This window comes from Pinus tabuliformis, chromosome 3_1, assembly GCF_031772625.1.
Source record: "Pinus tabuliformis cultivar Carrire ecotype Pingquan chromosome 3_1, CPIR1, whole genome shotgun sequence".
NCBI lineage: Eukaryota > Viridiplantae > Streptophyta > Pinopsida > Pinales > Pinaceae > Pinus > Pinus tabuliformis.
This window is the reverse complement of record NC_142301.1, coordinates 484,227,529-484,247,777: the sequence shown is the minus strand read 5'-3', so window position 1 is coordinate 484,247,777 and position 20,249 is coordinate 484,227,529. Positions and strand designations below refer to the sequence as shown.

Genomic DNA, 20,249 nt, shown 5'->3' with positions numbered 1-20,249 from the left:
CTCTTGACTCTTAAGCTTTAAATTTGTAAAATGAAGTTTGAACTTTGAAGTTGAATGGTGAACCTATGGCAAAATAAAGATTGCAAGTTACAAAAATTAAAAAAATTTACATACGTGAGTAACATGACAAAACATATTGAATTTTTGACAATTTAACAAACAAAAACACCATCAAATCAACTCAAAAATATTTGATAAACCAATGGGTTATCCAAACCCAACCAAAGACAAAAACAAAACACATAAATTTGGTGCCCATACCGGTTTGCCGGAGAAAATTGATCCTCTCCTCCTCAGCTCTCAATCCACCGGGGGTTTTGAGTCATTTTCTCCTCCAATCAGCACCCAATCAACCAAGATTTTTCTCCAAGGGGACTCCCAATCCACCATTGTTGCTGTCTGAACAAATAAATAAATAAATAAATCGATTTTTGGGTGTTTATAACTAGCTGTCCGCCGGCCCCACGATTAAATCACATTGAATCGCGATTTTATCATAGTTATCGCGATTTTTTCGAAAAAAAATCGCAAAAAAAACCCATGTAAAAATCGGGCGATTTTATCGTCGTTTTGAAAAAACCGCGATAAAACGATAAAATCATGAGTTCCGCATCACTGATACATTAATGACTAAAATAATAATTATGAAGACTGACCATAGGTACAAAAAATCAACAAAGGGCACCCTTGGCTTATTCCTCTCGAGTTGTGAAGGAAACTAGAAGCTGCCACATTACAACTAAAACAAGGAAGGAGATTGAGGAAAAACAATTTTCGATGTTGCCGTAGCAATAAACTGAATAATTAATTTATCAGTTAGGAGAAATAATGCCAGTTGCCGCAATTGGATTCTGTATTGGAATTTTCACACGAACTAGCAGTGACACAAATACCAGAGCAGCAGAAAGAGGAAATACACAACGCACAAGGCCCGCAAGGCACAAAGAGAACACATGTTTTTGAAAGCTTTGATTCAGATAAAGAAGTGCCACTACAGACTGCCAGTAAAGAAATGGCAATGGTAATTGTTGATCCCAACCCAAGGTGTTGGCAAAAAGTCTAGAAGAAGAATTCTGTATTGGAATTTTCACACGAACTAGCAATGACACAAATACCAGAGCAGCACAAAGAGGAAATACACAATGCATAAGGCCTGCAAGGCACAAAGAGAACACATGTTTTTGAGAGCTTTGATTCAGATAAAGAAGTGCCACTACAGACTGCCAGTAAAGAAATGGCAATGGTAATTGTTGATCCCAACCCAAGGTGTTGGCAAAAAGTCTAGAAGAAGAAAGGAAAAACAGAGAAGATTAGTGATTTTTATCACAAGTAACTCTGGCATTTTTATGTAATTTTGACTATATTTTTTTCATCGAATGCATCATGCATCTAATTTGGCTTATATATGCATACACAAAGTTGGGGTGCCTACAGAATGTAATTTTAATCATTTTCAATAAATAAAATTACGGTTTTTTTCTCCAAAAAAAAAACATTGTGTGCATAGATCTGGACACCACAAAATAACTCCCAAAAGAACAAAAGCATATCTTAATCCCTAATTAACTTAATTAACCCATTTGTGTTTTATTTACTAGGATAAAGTCATATTAAATTTATATCTAGATCTAACACTGACATTTTTACAAAATCGAGTTAACATTGATCATTATTCTATCATCAACCCTGATGACCAATATGTTAACTTTTAGACAAATCGTGTCAAGAAATTTTGCAAAGCATCCCTTTATTAAGCACAGGGTGAATACATAAGCAAGTTGGTCCTCGGAAGGAAAGTACAACAGTTCAATTTCCTTGTTTTCTACTCGTTAGCACACAAGATTACACCCTTTTTGATCTTGGTGCCAAGGTCAGTATTTACACTTGCATCAATCCATTGGCAACAGTCAGGATTACAATCACAGTCTCAGTGACACATTATTGAGAGATATATTTCCAAGGACCTAGTTCATAAGTTCTTCAACAGCTTCAGTAGCAGTTCTCATGCAGTTACATGCATGTACCCATTGCATCTGGTATTTGGCATTCCAGATATGATTCTCATTACATCAGGGATTGACAGTAAGATTTTCAGGTGCATGCCAAGGTTTTTATCAGTTTACATGCAAAAAGCATGCAATTTTGTGATACTATTACTTTTAACAAGTGGCGCTACAACCTCACATGTCGAATTTGATGGCATATCCTTGATCTTTACTATCACACAAATTTAATAAGCCCATTCTTCACAGCAAACATTAGATTTTTAGCCATATTTCTAGGATCTAATGCATATGTAGATAGCAGCGTCACTTCAAATTCTAGTGTGGTTATATGCATTTATCTTTTGCATGTGATATTTGGGATTCCGATATGGTTCTCTCTACATGCAAGATTGACAGTGAGACTTGCAGGTGCATGTGGAGCTTTTTATGAGTTTGCATGTGACATGCATGCAATTTTGTCATACTACTGTTTTAGTAGGGGACAATACTAGCTCAGATGTAAGATCCAATGGCATATATCCTTGATCCGTACCTCACAAAAATCTAATGAACCCATTTTTAGCAACAAACGTGAGGTTTTCAAATAATGTTAATTTTATCATACAAGCCTACCATGCTTGCATGCCAGATTTAATGAGATATCCATGTTCCTTATTGCCATATGAGTCTAATGGGACTTGTTTCAGTGAAATGTGTGAAGTTCCTATTTTTAGCCGTGTCAGTTTTTAGACATTTTCACTTCCTAGTAAGTGTTTGCATTGGACATATTTTGACTTTTTAGGATCAGTGGGTGAATTACAAGCACGCATATGCACTAACGGAGGTTATGTATGTATGTGGTCATGGTGGCAAGCTTCAGTGTTTTGAGTTTCCTACATTTTTAGCCTATATATTTTGGCTATAAACAGGTACATTTTGCAAGTCATTTGCACTTTATGTTAGTTATTAAAGTTTCATGCCCATTGTACTTCATACTTATTAATGTTTCATGCCCATTGTACTTCATACTTATTAATGTTTCATGCCCTTTGTACTTTAAGTTAGCCATAGTGGTTTTGTGAATTAAGTTTTGGTTGCTGAGACATCCATTGTCACCACTCGTGTTAAAGAAAGTTATAAAAGGAATTCATTCTCAAGTTTCAATAAGAATCTTGTTAGGTGTGGGTTACTAAAATAAACCCACAAGTGACTATAAGAATCTTGTTCAGTGGGAGTTACTAAAATAACCCAAAAGTAACAATAGGAATCTTGTTAGATGGATTAATGCTAAAGCAGATGTATGCATGCAAACCACCAATCCCACATGCAAAGAACAAAGGGGTGAGTGAAAGAGGAAATTATAAATAGGGTTGTAGCCTGTAAGCTGCAAGACCAGTATGTTGTTAAAATGTTTTGTTGTAAGACGTCTTGAAAGACTAGCTCTTTGCCTAAGTGTAACACCCTTACTGCTCTTGGTGTTGGCATGTGTTAGCATCCATAAATCTTTAGGAAAGCTTATTTTCCTTTCAATGCCAAAGTAGTGTAGGAATTTACAGGGTAAGTTCCTCAGACAAAACACCAAAGGACACCGCTCACAAACAGATCACAGATCAATACACCAGTATTTTGACGTGGTTAAAACCCTCAAAGAGGGAAACAGTCCACGGCCTGAGCCAACGCGGCCACTTCAGGCAATTTATTAATAAAAGAATGAAAATTTACATATGCTTCTCTCATAGACGGATTACCCTACAAATGACCCTCCATGCGCTTTAAATAGAAATCATGGACCAATCGGGTGTTAAGCCACGGATCAAGTGTCGGTAAACCAAGGAGAGAGTGAACCATCGGATCACTACATATCATGACCGTCGGATTGTAAGATACAAAATGTACATAGTAAAGAAACACACTTTACCTAACTCTATACTAGACCAAGTTGTACTTAACTATTTCCTATGTGTCGGAATATCCTAACATCCCCCCTTAAGAACAACTTGGGATAGGATTGAAGGATTTACAAATATGACACAATAGGAGAAAGAAGGAGGCACTAGAGCCTATCCCCCCTTAGTGACAACTTCCTGAATTCCAACCATAAATTGAAGTTTAGTGAACTTCGCCTGTGTGAGAGCCTTTGTAAAGATGTCTGCAACTTGATCATCTGTTGAACAATATTGCACTTCAAGAACATGGTCATGAATGAGCTTTCTGATGAAGTGCATGTGCAGTTCAATGTGTTTGCTGCGCTGATGTTGGACTGGATCTTTGCATAGCTGAATGGCACTTTGATTATCACACCAAAGTGTAGTCGGATGCTGCTGCTGAAAGCCAAACTCTGACAGGATCTGACGAAGCCACAAGGCTTCCTTACTAGCTTCTACGGCACCACGATACTCTGCTTCCGCTAAAGAAAGAGAAATGGCACCTTGTTTCTTGCAAGCCCATGTAATAGGTCCTGAACCAAGAGTGAACACATAACCTGCAGTAGACTTCCGATCATCAGGGTCACCAGCCCAATCGGAATCAGTGAAACCAACCAATAGAGGAGTTGCTTTGGCACTGTAATGAATCCCAAACTGAACTGTACCTCGAACATAACGAAGTATTCTTTTAGCTGCTTTCCAATGACTTTCACGTGGGTTTTGCATAAACCGAGCAACAAGGCCAACAGCAAAGGAAAGGTCAAGACGAGTAAGGGTTAGATACAAAAGTTTTCCTACAAGTTGACGGTATAAGGTAGCATCAACTTCAGGAGAAGTACAAGTGACTGAAAGTTTGACTCCACACTGAAAGGGAGAAGGGGCTGGCTTACAGTCTTCCATGTGAAAATGGCGTAGAATATGACAGGCATACTTGGATTGGGAAAGGGAAATACCTTCCTTGGATTGCAAGACTTGAAGACCAAGAAAATAATGTAAATGTCCTAAGTCTGTCATTTCAAACTTCCTTTTAAGGCTAGACTTCACATGGTTTATAAGGTTGGGATCACTACCAGTCAGGATAAGATCATCAACATAAAGAACAAGAATGATAAGAGACTTGCCCACTTTCTTGGTGTAGACAGTATTGTCAGAATGACACCTAGAGAAGCCAGATTCTAAAAGAAAGTTATCCATTTTGGCATACCAAGCTCGAGGAGCTTGCTTGAGACCATAAAGGGATTTCTTAAGCCGACAAACAAGGCTGGAGTTTGTTTGTATAAAGCCAATAGGTTGTTCCATATAGATTTCTTCATGCAAGTCCCCATGCAAGAAGGCGGATTTAACATCCATCTGATGGACTTCCCATTTGAAAGAAGCAGCAAGGGAAAGAACAAGGTGGATAGAGTTCATTTTGGCAACAGGGGAGAAGATTTCAGTGTAGTCAATGCCTTCAACTTGTGAAAAACCCTTAGCAACAAGACGAGCTTTATGTTTATCACCTTTCCCATCTGGTCCATACTTGGTTCTGTAAACCCATTTGCATCTAACAAGTTTTCGTCCCTTTGGTAGAGGAACAAGATCCCATGTATCATTTGCCAATAATGAATGATATTCTTCATTCATAGCTGCTTCCCAATCTGGATGGCCTGAATCTTCTGCAAAGGTGTCAGGATCATAATTCACTGAAGCTTGAGCCAGTAAAGAAGAGGCTCTCTCGAACTGAGAACGTGTACGTCGTTGATCTGTAGGATCACCGGCAAGATCACCTGCTGCATCCCGAGTAGCACGGACCCATTTTGGAAGCTGAGGAGCTGAAGGAGGATCCTGAGAAGGTGGGGGAGGATTTTCATCCTCGCTTTCATCATCTGAAGAAGAAATATTTTCAAAAGTAGAAGAGATAGGGAGAGGTGGCACATCCGTCGAACTAGGCTCGCAGGCCAATATATTTTCATCAAACTTTACATCTCTTCTAATGATAACATTTTTGGACTTAAGTGGAATAAGTCTATATCCTTTGACATCTTCAGAATATCCAACAAAAATACATTTTTCACTCTTGGGTTCTAAAGCTTTATGTTTCTCATCTGGAATACGGGCCCATGCTTCACTTCCAAAAACACGAAAGTGACTTACATCTGGTTTGATTGAGCTCCATGCTTCTTCTGGAGTGATATTCTTTAAAACCTTAGTAGGAGTGCGATTTATTATGTAATTTGCACAGTTAATTGCTTCTGCCCAATAATTAAGACTAAGTCCTTTAGATTGAAGCATACAATTAGCCATTTCATTTAAGGTGCGATTCTTCCTTTTAGCTACACCATTTTGTTGTGGAGTATATGGAACAGTATGTTGCATTTGAATTCCATTCCCAGTGCAAAAGTTGATGAATGTGTTTTTAACATATTCTCCGCCATTATCAAATCTTAGCTTAAGAATTTGATGCCCAGATTGTTTTTCAACAAAGGCCAAGAACATGTTAAATACTTCACTCTTGAGTTTTAAGAAGTATACCCAAGTGCGTCTGGAGAAATCATCAATGAAAGTTAAGAAATACTTGTAGCCAGAGAATGAAGCAACTGGAAGTGGACCACATAAATCACTATGCACGAGCTGTAAAGGGGCTGAGGCGTGCCAAGAGGCACGTTTTTCAAAATTGTCCCGATGATGTTTTCTGAGTACACATCTGGAACAAACACCATCTCTGCAAGATACCATTGGAAGACCTGTCACCATATTTTCTTTACATAGATTCTGAAGAGAGCGATAGTTTAAGTGACCAAATCGCTCATGCCAAAGTTTGCTCACTTCATCATTATGAGCAACAAATACTGAGGGAAGATTTGATGACCCAAAGTTGTGAAACTTATACAACCTTGTAGAATCATCAGCAATGCCAGTAGCTAAAATCTGTCTAGGATCTCTTAGGTCCTTAATTACAACATCGTGAGGTGAAAATTCAACGATTTTACCTTCACCTGAATGGGTTATCTGATATACAGATAGAAGGTTGCAGGATAAGGTTGGAACACATAATACATCATTAAACTAACCATTGTCTAAATGAACAGTTCCAGTCCCTACAACACTAAGAGATCTATCATCACCAACATATATATTTTTGGTGTTACAACCATTTAAAGAAGAAAACATGGCTTTGTTTTTGGCCATGTGATAAGAAGCTCCAAAATCAATGAGACACTCATGAGAATGAGAAGAAGAAGATACATTTAGTGCATAGCCAGACCAAGATGCTTGACAACCACATGCAGAAAGTGCCATTCCTGAAGATGAAGTTGAAGTTGAAGATTGCTCCAAATGGATGTTATGCTTCTTCATTGCTGCTTCCAAGGCTTCCATCTTCTTAAAGCATTTGGATTCTAAGTGGCCATCTCGATTACAAAAGTTGCAATGTCTATCAGTCTTCTTCCCTTTGTTTTTATTTGTCTTATCATTTTGTTGAAATGATTTTTCATTTTGAGGCTGAAATTGCTTAGGACCCTTGTTTGGTTTAGGACCATTCTTTTTAGGATACAACTTCTTAGGATTCTTTGGATTTGGTTGTTGCTGGGCGGCTAACGCTTTCTTAGAAGAGTTTCCAAGATGAAGAAGACCAAGGTGTAAGAGTTTTTCTTGTTCTCTTATTAAAGAATCACAAAAGGAATCAAAGGAAAGGGACTTGTAGGTTTGTCCTTGAGAAATGGAGGCTTCTCTGGTAGAATGAAAGGTGGAAACAAACACAGAATAGGTTGGTCCCAACTTAGTAAGAATGGAGTAGATAAGGCTACTATCTTCTTTCTTAACCTTAACACCTTCCAAGAGAAGTCTAAGGGTCTTGAACTTGGACAAAAAATCTTCAATGCAAGAAAAATTATTGGGGTCCAATGTAAGCAATTCATTTTCAAGTTGATGGGCTTTAAGTTCATTTTTAATTCCAAAGACTTTAGTAATTTGTTGCAGTGCTTCATCAGGAGTATCAAGTTCTGCAATATGGAATCTAAGATCTGGAGAAATAGACATCCTTATCAACCCACGTGCTTGGTCTTGCCTATTTTCCCATTTAGCTGCCTTATCTTCATCTTTCACTTTGGTCTCTTGGCCTGTGGCTATTCTGTAAAGACCTTTACTTCTAAGTAAATCCACAATGTAGGACCACCATTGGAAGTAGTTAATGCTATCAAGAATGACTTGGCATGGACTTTCCATTTTTAACAGAAACTAAAGCTGTAGATGTTGAAACTAAGTGTGCCAATGGAAAGATCTCGAAAAATTAGGCCGTTTCAAAAAAAACGATTCTGAAAACGGCTTCCGGATGAAGAAGTTATGGCTTTTTGAAAAAGAATTGATGAAGTCGCCGACGAAGTGCGGGAATGTGCGGAAATGAAAAATCCACCCCCAAAAAATGGAGACTTGAACCCAAGACCTCTACTCTCATAAATTAGCTTTGCACCAAGTGAGCTATACAAAAAGTTTGAGAGAGAGAGGGGGGGGGTTGATGCTTTGGGTTGCGTGCTTGCTTTGAGAAAGCTCTTTTTCCCTACAAAACAAAAAACACAAAACCCAACACGGACATACACAAAAAACGAACCTTACGGCTCAAAGTTAGCTTTAGCCGGAAACTGGATATTTTCAAAAATGAACTTTGAGCCGTCAAAGTTAGCTTTAGCCGGAAACTAAATATTTTCCTCAATGTTTCTGATTTTCCGAGATCACACTAAGGCGCAGCGGAAAAGAGCATACTCATGAGAAAAATCCTTCCTTTATGTTTCTGATTTGCCCAGATCGTACAGAGTCGCAGGGCAAAGAGCATACGCAGAAATGAAAGGTATAGATCCGGTAATAAAAAAAGCTAAATAAATCGAAAACCGAAATAAGCAGAGAGAAAATAACTATAAACTACAAATAAACACTGTATACCTCCAGATCTTAAAAATGACGCAGCGAGGGCTACCGGAAACCTTTTCGCGTGAAACGAAAGGGGTTCCTCACTGGAACAGATGCTCCCAACACAACAGAGCAGTCCTCTCGGCCCGAAAGCAGTCAGAAACAGTAGATCTAGGAAACGGTAGTCGGATGCAGTTCTATCGGCTTCAGATTTGGATCACCAACAGACGCGGCCCTCAAATAGCTCTGATACCATGTAGGAATTTACAGGGTAAATTCCTCAGACAGAACACCAAAGGACACCGCTCACAAACAGATCACAGATCAATACACCAGTATTTTGATGTGGTTAAAACCCTCAAAGAGGGAAACAGTCCACGGCCTAAGCCAACGCGGCCACTTCAGGCAATTTATTAATAAAAGAATGAAAATTTACATATGCTTCTCTCATAGACGGATTACCCTACAAATGACCCTCCATGCGCTTTAAATAGAAATCATGGACCAATCGGGTGTTAAGCCACGGATCAAGTGTCAGTAATACCGAGGAGAGAGTGAACCGTCGGATCACTACATATCGTGACCGTCGGATTGTAAGTTACAAAATGTACATAGTAAGAAACACACTTTACCTAACTCTATACTAGACCAAGTTGTACTTAACTATTTCCTATGTGTCGGAATATCCTAACAAGTAGTCTAGAGCTCTTTACAATTTTCAGATTCATGTTTCAAAAACTAATTTTCCTATATCAGTTCAAAATTTTCATATGTTTAGTTTTGGCTGTCCAGTTTCCGGTTCAGATCTTAATCAGTGGGTTTGATTTTCTATTGTAATAGTACTAGTTCAATTAATTTATTAGAAATTATCAGGTTAGGTTAAGAAACATCTCATGTCCAATTAGTGTGGAGTCAAACCTCTTCTACATACATCATATGCATAGGTCCTTAAACCAAAAGCAAATACTTACGATTGTGGGAAATATAGCCTCCATCAAATCACAAATTGACTCAATTTACAATGGGTTAATCTTTTGCAAATTAAATGAAACCTCTATATAAGGGATTTTTTTCTGGCCTACATAATTAATTAAAAGAATAAATGGACTGAAAAACTTTTGTGATGTTTGATTAGGTATGCACACAAAATAAACAAGCAATTAAGAAAGGTGCTTCTTCAACATTCATCTAGAGAAAAAATGCATAAACACAATACAATTTCAATCACACATTGGATTATTTTGTAAATGTTTTGGAAACTGAATTTGATTGTAATTTTTATTTGGCTCACAGATTTTCCCTCAAATTTTCTTTGGTTCTAAGCTTCCAACCTCAACAAATAAAGTTATTTTGACAATATCCTCTCAAAAATGCCACAACAGGTTCACAAATTCTAGATACATAATGAACGAATTTATTCACTATCATAGTTGCCTTCACTTTGCTACACTAAGGAAAGGGATGAACTTGAAAGAATAGCTTAAACAAATACTAAACCTACACCAACTCTGGTATAACCTTTTGGATGAACAACAATAGCACATATTGGTTTTGGGCTTGGAAAACAAGATGTGATCCAAAGCACTGGAACAACTACCATCACGAGTGGGTTCAAATCTTAATTCTTGAAAACCCAAGTCAAGTCTCAATTTACTTGTTCACATATGTTTTAAGGGGAAAAAACAGCCCCAAAGAACAACTCTTCATTCAGAAGGGCATTTGCTTACCCCTCATAATGGAAATAGAATGAGATTATAAATGAGCATGAGGATAAATCTGCATAAGTTCAAATATTACATAAAAAGGGGAAGGATACCCCATAAAGAAGGGAAGACCCTTTCCCATAATAGAATATTCACATCAATAAGAGAAACACTTATCCTACGAACCATCCATGCCAAAACAACACTATCAATCTCAAATCCCAATGGTAAAGCAGAGATCCCACTTTCAATAGTTCCCCACTCATTACATTCAAGTGTATTTTCAAACCATGTAAGTTCTCCTCAATGGGAATGATTTAAATAAACTTAGATAAATGCGCATAAGTTATCTTTGGTCCCATACACAGTCTTCCATATATTTAAAACTTGAACCTACTTTATTTATTTCCATCCTAATCTTGGAATTTTTTTGAATAAAGGTTTGCTTTAACTATTAATAAAACAATACGTGTATGGTTGCCTTTTAAGCCGAAAAAAAGCCTATAGTGAACGTAGCCACTGCAAGCACTAGCAAGTTTCAAACCAAAACACTCAGAGGCCTTAAACGTTGTAAAACAAAGTCTATCAAGAACCATTAATAGAACAACCACCAAAAAAAAAACACACAAGTCCAAGTGACAACCACGCAAGGACCTAGGCCCCAACATAAATACAGTGACATATTTTGCAGCACGTAGAAGCCTCACATTAGGTTAGAGCTCATGACAATCCTTAAGGATTCCCCTTGGCCCCCAACTTGTACCAGTCATGTTCAAATTCCACAATAATCAGCTCCCAATTATTCTCATCAAACTTCAAGGGCAAGTTAGCAAGACTCAAGGTCCAAAATTTATCAATCTGCTTTAATGGGGAAGGAGTCGAAGCCCAAGCGTAAGCTTGCATTCACAACTCTTTCAAATTGTATGGCCAACCCTATGAAGTGGCCTACACCCATTCACATCTCTCTTGAACCATACAACCAACCTTATGGCATGGCCTATACTCCACTCATGCCTCTCTTGGATGAATGACCAATCCTATGACATGGCCTACACTCCATTCATGCCTTTCTTGAACCATACAACCAACCCTGTGACATGGCATACACTCCACTCTTTGAGAATGCCTGAATTTTGAAAAGCACTGACTAGATCAAGGTGGCAGCAAAGGGCATTTAGGAGGGCATTTGCTTCCCCCTCATAATGGAAATAGAATGAGATTAAAATGAGCATGAGGATAAATTTGCATAAGTTCAAATATTACATAACAAGGGGAAGGATACCCCATAAAGAACAGAAGGCCCTTTTCCTGTAATAGAATATTCACATCAATAATAGAAACACTTATCCTACGAGCAATCCATGCCAAAACAATACTATCAATCTCAAATCCCAATGGTAAAGCAAAGATCCCACTTTCAATAGTTCCCCGCTCATTACATTCAAGTGTATTTTCAAACCATGTAAGTTTTCCTCAATGGGAATGATTTAAATAAACTTTGACAAATGCAGATAAGTTACTTTTGGCCCCATAGACAGTTTTCCATATATTTAAAACTAGAATCAACTTTATTTATTTCCATCCTAATCTTGGAAATTTTTTGAATAAATGTTTGCTTTAACTATTAATAAAACAATGTGTATGGTTGGCTTTTATGCCAAAAAAAACCTATAGTGAACGTAGCCACTTCAAGTACTAGCAAGTTTCAAACCAAAACACCCAGAGGCCTTAAACATTGTAAAACAAAGTCTATCAAGAACCATAAAAAAACACAAGTCCAAGTGACAACCACGTCAAGATTTAGGCCCCAAAATAAATATAGTAACATATTTTGCAGAACATAGAAGCCTCACATTAGGTTAGAGCTCATCACAATCCTAAAAGATTCCCCCTGGCCCCCAACGAGTACCAGTATGTTCAAATTCCACAATAATCAGCTCCCAATTATTCTCGTCAAACTTCAAGGGCTAGTTAGCAAGACTCAAGGTCCAAAATTTACCAGTCTGCTTCAATGGGGAAGGAGTCAAAGCCCAAGCCTAGGCTTGCATTCGCAGCGCTTTCAAATTGTATGGCCAACCCTATGAAGTGGCCTACACCCATTCACATCTCTCTTGAACCATACAACCAACCTTATGGTATGTCCTATACTCCATTCATGCCTCTCTTTGAACAAATGACCAATCCTATGACATGGCCTACACTCCATTCATGTCTCTCTTGAACCATACAACCAACCCTATGACATGGCATACACTCCACTCTCTGAGAATGCCTGAAAAGCACTAACTAGATCAAGAAGGCAGTAAAGGGGCTACCCACCCAGTTACATGGGTCCCCTCCCCAAACATCAAGAAGTTGTTGCCATTGGCCCATTTCAACCTATACCTTTCATTCCTGAATAGTAATATGCAAGAATAGGATCCCACGAACTAGGGAGTTGTAAAACTATGAGAAGTCCCAAGAAGGGTCCTCATTATATAAAACATCACTTTTCTTCTTCCACAAGAAAAAAGGATTTCTACATGAACAAGGTGCTAAGAAGCCTAAAAAATATACAATTCGGGGAAGTTTGTCACCTAGGAGAGTAGCTCTCCAAGAAATGGTAACAGGGAATAGTTGAATACATAGAGATTCAACCCATCCCCAAGCAAACTTGGAAAGAACAAAAACATGTTGAGTTGTTTCAACAAGCTCACACTAAGCATAATGAGGATCATCAGCACTCAAGTGAGTAAATGTCCTATCGAATGTAGCCCTTCCATGATTACTAATCATGCAAAAAATGCTTTTGGGGTTCTAACAATGGCTTCCATGGGTTCCAATTCCAAAGCCTAACCAACCAAGGTTTCTACTTAGAATTGAGCCTCCATAACTTATTCAAGCAACCATCAAGGTTTGGCTTGAAGAAAACAACATGTAGCCATTAGCCATCTACAAGCTTACACTTAGTGAGGACTTTTGACCTATACAATTTCCAATCCGCCCACAAAATTGAGGATGCTAAAGTCCCAACATGTGATAAGATCATTAGGAGTCAAGTTTTGAACTCTATGAAGAATAATCTTATTAGAGTTTCATTTTGGAACTAACTTCAAATATTGAAGTAATATCAACTTTTAAGTAATAATAACATTTAATACAACAAAAATTAATGATAATGGAATCAAATGTAATCAATGGTAAATAAAGCACATATCTATCTTAAACCTAGGTAAGGTGTCTAAAATAACAATGAATAAAGTAATTTCATAAAGTTTATTTCTTCAAAACCTTATGTAAACATTTGTTGCTAATTCTCTACATCTTACAAGGAATAATCAAAATCCCTTCCCTCATGTTATCTTTTATCAATAATTACATGTATCCAGGTTTATTTTCTAGGGTTTGAAGCACAATTTCCATTTCAAGCAACATAGCTCTTTATTATAATCATTGGTTGTTAAAATGTCACAACCGCCTATCATCAATCTCAAATCTAGCATGTCTTCCAAAGTGATCTCCAAGGTTAGATAATTCTAACATACTTGTCAATTGATTTCCTTGTCTTATTCAACATATCTAACTTTCGGATATTATGACATAAGGGTCAAATATTATGAACAAAAGTGGATCTATATTGTTGGGTGTGCATTATATTCTTTCCACAACTAGTCTCATGCATTATACGTTGCACTAGGCGCAGCAGGGGCGTCACAGGGGCAGTTTGTAGGGGGGCGATAGCGCCCCTGCAGGGGGGGTTCGGGGCAATGCCCCAAGAAATTTTTATTTTTTATTTATTTTATTTTTTCATGCGAACCCAAGGATGGGGGGCGAACCTAGTAAAACATAAAACATAAAACAAACAAACAATATAGTAATAACATGAATTAAAATTATTAATATAGTAATAACATGAATTAAATAATGATAATGATTGGTGGGCGGACCTACCCATGGTTTTGTGCATGGGTTTTGCACATGGTTTTCAGCATGATGGTTTTCTGCCCAGGTATTTTGTAGATCCGGTCAGGGGAACTACAGTTATGTTCTAATCCAGGGTTAATGGATTGGGATTTATGAATGCTTCGACATGTATATATATGTATTGTAACATTGAAAGGAATATAATGAAAAATCAATCTGGTAGTCCCGGTTTTGGGATCCAGGGGAAAATATCTGTGTATATTTGTTTTATGTTCTCGCCATTGTATATTTTTTTGTTTTAAGAATTCGTTTGTAGGTAATTTCTGTACAGGGTTAAAACCTACATATATTGTACATTAGTGTCATATGCCAAAGGAGGTTGAAACTATATGTCTATAGGATGTAGAATTGATTGCTTTTACTCCACAAATCTTGAATAAAAAGGAACAAAAATATACTTCACTAACCTCCATATTTTAAACAAATCAAAGAGATCTACTTCGACTGCAAGTGCAAGCTAAGTCAAAGAATATAAGTCAGCATTAGTAAACAATTCCTATGGGATAAATTCATGTACCTTAATCACAAGTAATTTAAAAAAACATTATATGAGGAAAAAGGAAGAATTGGCAACAAAGTTGTGCAACAATAAAAATAAAGCATATAGAAACTTTAGGGATAAAACACATATCAACAATGTTCTTATCCACCCCCTAGATGGGGAATATTGTTACGGCTACAAGTGGAAAAAGGATAGATCACCAGCATGCCAAAGGTAAGGTTACAAGGCAGGGCATAGCGGAATTTATTCATACAGAGCCAATTTAGGAGAAAACTAATACCACCACACTAGAAGATGATGCAGCTAGAACATGTAGAATCTTAGGGGTTATCATGGAAGAAAATGGCTTATAACCATGGTAGATGGAGTTGGGTTTTACTTATAGACATGATGGGGGTGAAAGATTCCATAGCTCTCCACCTACAAAGTCACATCACCCAAGATCAACATTCTATGAAAAAGAGGTGAGAAATAGAATTTTGGTAGGAGATCCCAAAGAATTATTGGTTCAACCATTACTAGCATGGGTATGTTACACCACTATTCATATCTTATGCAAATGGCCTCAAGCAAAAACATGAGCATGTAGGTGCAATCCTCCCAGAAGCAAGAGCAAAGGAAGAACAATGAGACCCCAGAGCCGAAAGGAAAATGTAGTTGCACTACATCACACTTGAATATAGAAGTCTAAAGCTCTGAGAATTACATAAGGTTTCAGTGCCAAAACACTAAGCCTCCACCATGCAAACACTAGACAAACTAAAAGACAAAGTTTGTCAAAAAAGAAGGGCCCCCATATCAAAATCAATGCTAGGGAGCTATAAAAAGATCATGCTAGTGACAAGATATCTCAAAGTAGGGTCAGTAGTTATTCACTCATGTTTTCATTGTATTAGGTCACCAAGGAAACGAACAATTGTACCATGGGCAACCAACCAAAATAGGATAGTCCTTTCTTGGACAACATCTTGGACACTCTTCAACTATTGGATGACAAATATGACTCCCTTTTGTATACAATTTACAACTCAACAATGGAACAAGGGGATTAACAACAAAGCCATGCTCCAAAGGACTCAATAGCTACAAAGGAGGACTCCAAGCTCCAAGCTAGAAGCAACCAAAAGCACCCCATTTCTCTTAAGGAGGAGAAATCTTAATCTCAGGTTTTCTTGGTGCCCCTCTCAAGCTTTATGTTTATATCCTATGAATCATGATGCCTATCATAGTATGTTTAGAATTGGTTCTTTTTGCTTTGTTTGAAGGGGCAATGGGTCAGACCATGCCACTTTCTCTTGGGAGACTGTTTATGTTATTTTAATTTCAGACAAACCCAAACTGGCTATTGTTCTCAGCCTTTTCTGTTTGAATCTGGCAACAAGGATGCCAAAAACAATCAAACAGCTTAAGTCTTTATGTTTTTACATTGAACATCTGAGAGGTCGATTAAGTTTCACTTGGTTAACCCTGACTGTAACTTCCATTGTATATATGAGTACATAGAATCACTCCTTACAAAAAAAAAATGTTCTTATCTGAGAACACATTTTGCAGAAAACTCATAATACCAAATCCATGTGTTAAGCCCTAAAGCAATCATAGTTCACAGAGAGGTAATCATGCAACCACAAAATAACAACACTAAAGCATGTGTGCATTCAGAACACATGTTGCGGAACAATAAGCACGAGAACAGTATTAACTACAACATACGACACACAGTTCACAATATTTACTGGATTTCAACATCACCAGTTGAATTTTCTATTTAGCTCTTATATAACCGAATACAATAATACTTTCATTCTCAATTAGCTCTCAAGATAGACATTTTTACAGCCATAGTGGTACCCTACAACTGCCTTACCTATACACTACTTTCCACAGCTTCTTTGTGTTCGCAACCTTGTCTTGGGTAAATGGTCACATCCTTTGGGAGTGCCTTTCTTCTCCTCTGCAACTATTTGTGAATGGATTTTTATCTGCAACCACTTATACTTGCACCACCATCTGATCCTTCCAGCGCCTACTCTTCCTAAATCTTTCGTTTTCTACTCAACACCATATGACCCTATTAGCTTGGATGCTAAGCAATTAAGGTGGGGAAGAATATTCAGGTTGTGACGGTGGTGAAAGGGGAAGACAATTCAAGGCGTGCATACTGGACCTCAAGAATAATTGATGATCTTCACTTTTAACTTTGGAAAATTTGTACGGAGATCCTACTAACAATGACGTGTAATTTAATCTTGTGCAAGCTCTTGCAATACTATGTCCTTTAAAGTTTCAGCTTTCTCACCATGTTCTCATTATCTTTTGCAATGGCGAGAAGCTTATATGTAATTTTCAAAGCTCTCTTTGCTTGCATTTTCGTTGGCAGAATTGACAAAAGGGAGAAGACGACTGTAAGCATGCATGTGCTAGGCCTCAAACAATAATCGATGAACTTCACTTTCTATCTGTGGAATGATTATGCGGAGGTCCTACAAAACAATAATGGAAGTCCTTTTTTTCTTATGCTAACTTATTCCACAATAGCGTGTCAAGTATACACCACCTAAGTATCCAGTATCCATGCGGAGGTCCTACAAAACAATAATGGAAGTCCTTTTTTTCTTATGCTAACTTATTCCACAATAGCGTGTCAAGTATACACCACCTAAGTATCCAGTATCCACTGCTTATACTAAAAAACCCACCCAATGCTACTTAACGAACCAAATGGCCCAATCGCAGTTGCCATCATGGCCACTTTTAAAGAGGAATCAAGCTTCGGTGCGAGCTAGAACAATGCTCCACTTTCACCAAACCAGTTGGCCTCTCGCAGCTACAATGCAACTTAGCCACATTCCCATTATATTCGTTGTTCAACCTTAAATACGACGCGCATATATATACCAACATAGCACTATAAGAAATTAAGAAAATTAGAAAGGGATTCACTGTGATTTTAAACCGAAATTGAAATCAACTCACAAGCAGCAGCATTGACTGGCCAAAAGTGTATGCCTTGCGGGTACCAACAACTGGAACTTGCAGGAACGGAGACTGGAACCTTGGAGCAACAGCATATGGAAGTTGCCGACAACTGCGCCATGTCAACCCACAGGAACACTCTATTCCCTGAAAGCTAGTTTGAGGTGAAGAAATGGCAGAAGGGATGCTCTGTTAGGAGTTTCGAAATGGGGTTTAGGGTTTATGGGGATTAAAATGACACGTTCTAAACAGGGTCACATCGAAACATAGACACATTCCTCAAATCCGACTATTGACGAATTTAATGGACCAGCTTCTGGGAGCGATTCGTCAAATTTAAGCATCCACGAATTTAATAGGCCAGGATATCGTTATCGTTAACTATTCAATCAAATCGGAGGTCGAGGAGATGACAGCGATGCAAATTGATATCTCCGAATCAGACGTACATATGGGTAAAGTTGAAATGAAGAATAAATGAGGTGTAAATGAATGGCAACAAATACTCATGCTACAGCGTATTAAATGAATGGCAGTCGTATATGTTTATAATGAATGATATTTTAATGTCTAAAAATAGTCTATTGGATTATTTATTTTTTGTTTTTTGCAATTCAATTTTTTTCTTATTTTATTAGTCCCCTCACTAAAAAGATAATGTCAAGGAATTGATGCTACATTTCTTGATGTCTCAAAGCATCGCATTCCAAAATAAAATGTTTTTTTCCAATTCCACTGCCTATAAGTGCAAAAAGCACACACTTGTTCTTCCCACACTTCTTTAGGTCTCTTCCACCGTCTCGTTTCACACCGTTAGGTGTATATGAATTATGTGGGGTTTAGTTTTTATTAGGTTATTGGTTTAAATTTTATAGGGAGTGGGTTATTGTGAAATCTTATAGGGAATTGGAGAGGGTGGAGTTACTCGCTAAAGATAAAAATTGTCTTATGAGATTGGTTGGGTTTGATTTAGCCTTGCCTAAATTTGGTAAAGCCTTTTATAGGAGAGCTAATCATTCTTCTATTTAACATTGAAACTAAAAAATTATAAAATGTTTATATTTGTTTACAATTGTATGGGATAATAAAAACTTGAAAACAATTGCATGGGATAGCAAGATCTTAAGCATTTCATAAGAGAACAAATCATTCTTCTATTCAACATTGAAACAAAAAAACTATACAAAAATTATATTTGTTTACCATGGTATGGGATAGTGAAATTTAAAAACAATTGTATTGGATAATGACACTTGAAAATGATAACTTAATGATATTACTAAATAAAACCAAAAACTCAAAAAGGAAAAATGAGTACTCTCTTTTGTTAAAGTTGATGCTAGAGTAATGGTGACATGATATATTTATTTTAAGTTATTTCTAACAATGATTTAATAAGGTACATATTTTTCCAATATTTTAATTTTTTTCTATTATTTGCTTAGAATGGAGTCTAAAAGTTTTGTCTTAAAGTCTTTTTACTAGAATTTGGTGATCATGTTATGGTGAGATTGTAATTTTTAATCATTTAAATTGCATTTTTTAATTTATAAATAGATTTGTTGATTTGAAACACTTGGCATTTGGATTATATAGATTCTTAACAATTCAAAATATGTAATTCCAACAATTTTTAGTGAGATTTCAATATATATATATATATATATATATATATATATTCTTGTCTATTTTTCAAAAAACAAATGATGGTAATTTTAGTGATCAAAGAAGTAAACTTTGAAAAATAAGATATGTTCATATAATATTTTATAAGAGTTGGTCAAAATGCTATGTAACAACATGTAATGGCATGATTAATGCTTAAACCACGACAACTCCATTTTATATACTTATACATATTGTAGTTTAACTTTTATAAGGGAAAACATAAAATGTGGTACACTTAAGATGGGAAAATGGAAAGTAACATGTCATTGGACTAGGAAAATCTACAAGTTTGGTAATTTGCTCAGTATCAATGTTATAATTTTACATCTCCATGACACACAAATCTTTGTTCAAAAAAATTGCCGTAAAACTAAAATATAAAGACATTTTGTTCCATGTTAATGTATAATTTTGCATATTTGAATACACAAAGATACATTCAAAAAATTTGTTCTTAAACTAAAACAAAAATATAATATACTCAATATCTATGTGCACTTTGAGGATGAGGGTTACTATCTTAACAACATTAATTCACCTTAACTTTTTCTCTATTACCATATCGCATTGTGTTATTCACTCATTGTCATATGCAGGCATGCTAGTATAGGTTTGAGCAACATAGTGAAACCATTTAATTATCGAT

At 36.8% G+C, this 20,249-nt stretch overlaps 1 protein-coding gene across 2 annotated transcripts in view; it reads right to left on the bottom strand.

Annotated features, from left to right (window-relative positions):
* LOC149187909 (arginosuccinate synthase family) overlaps positions 1-18,096 on the bottom strand; it is a 311,302-nt gene extending 293,206 nt beyond the window's left edge. The window contains exon 1 of one of the 2 annotated variants that reach the window (XM_089411491.1): positions 17,936-18,096. In XM_089411491.1, the coding sequence (XP_089267617.1) occupies positions 17,936-18,056 (121 nt within the window). In that variant the 5' untranslated portion in view covers positions 18,057-18,096. Of the gene's footprint in view, positions 1-16,826; positions 17,012-17,935 lie in introns of those variants that run through there. The other variant, XM_089411492.1, reaches the window with a different exon arrangement.
* Positions 18,097-20,249: the final 2,153 nt, after the last annotated feature.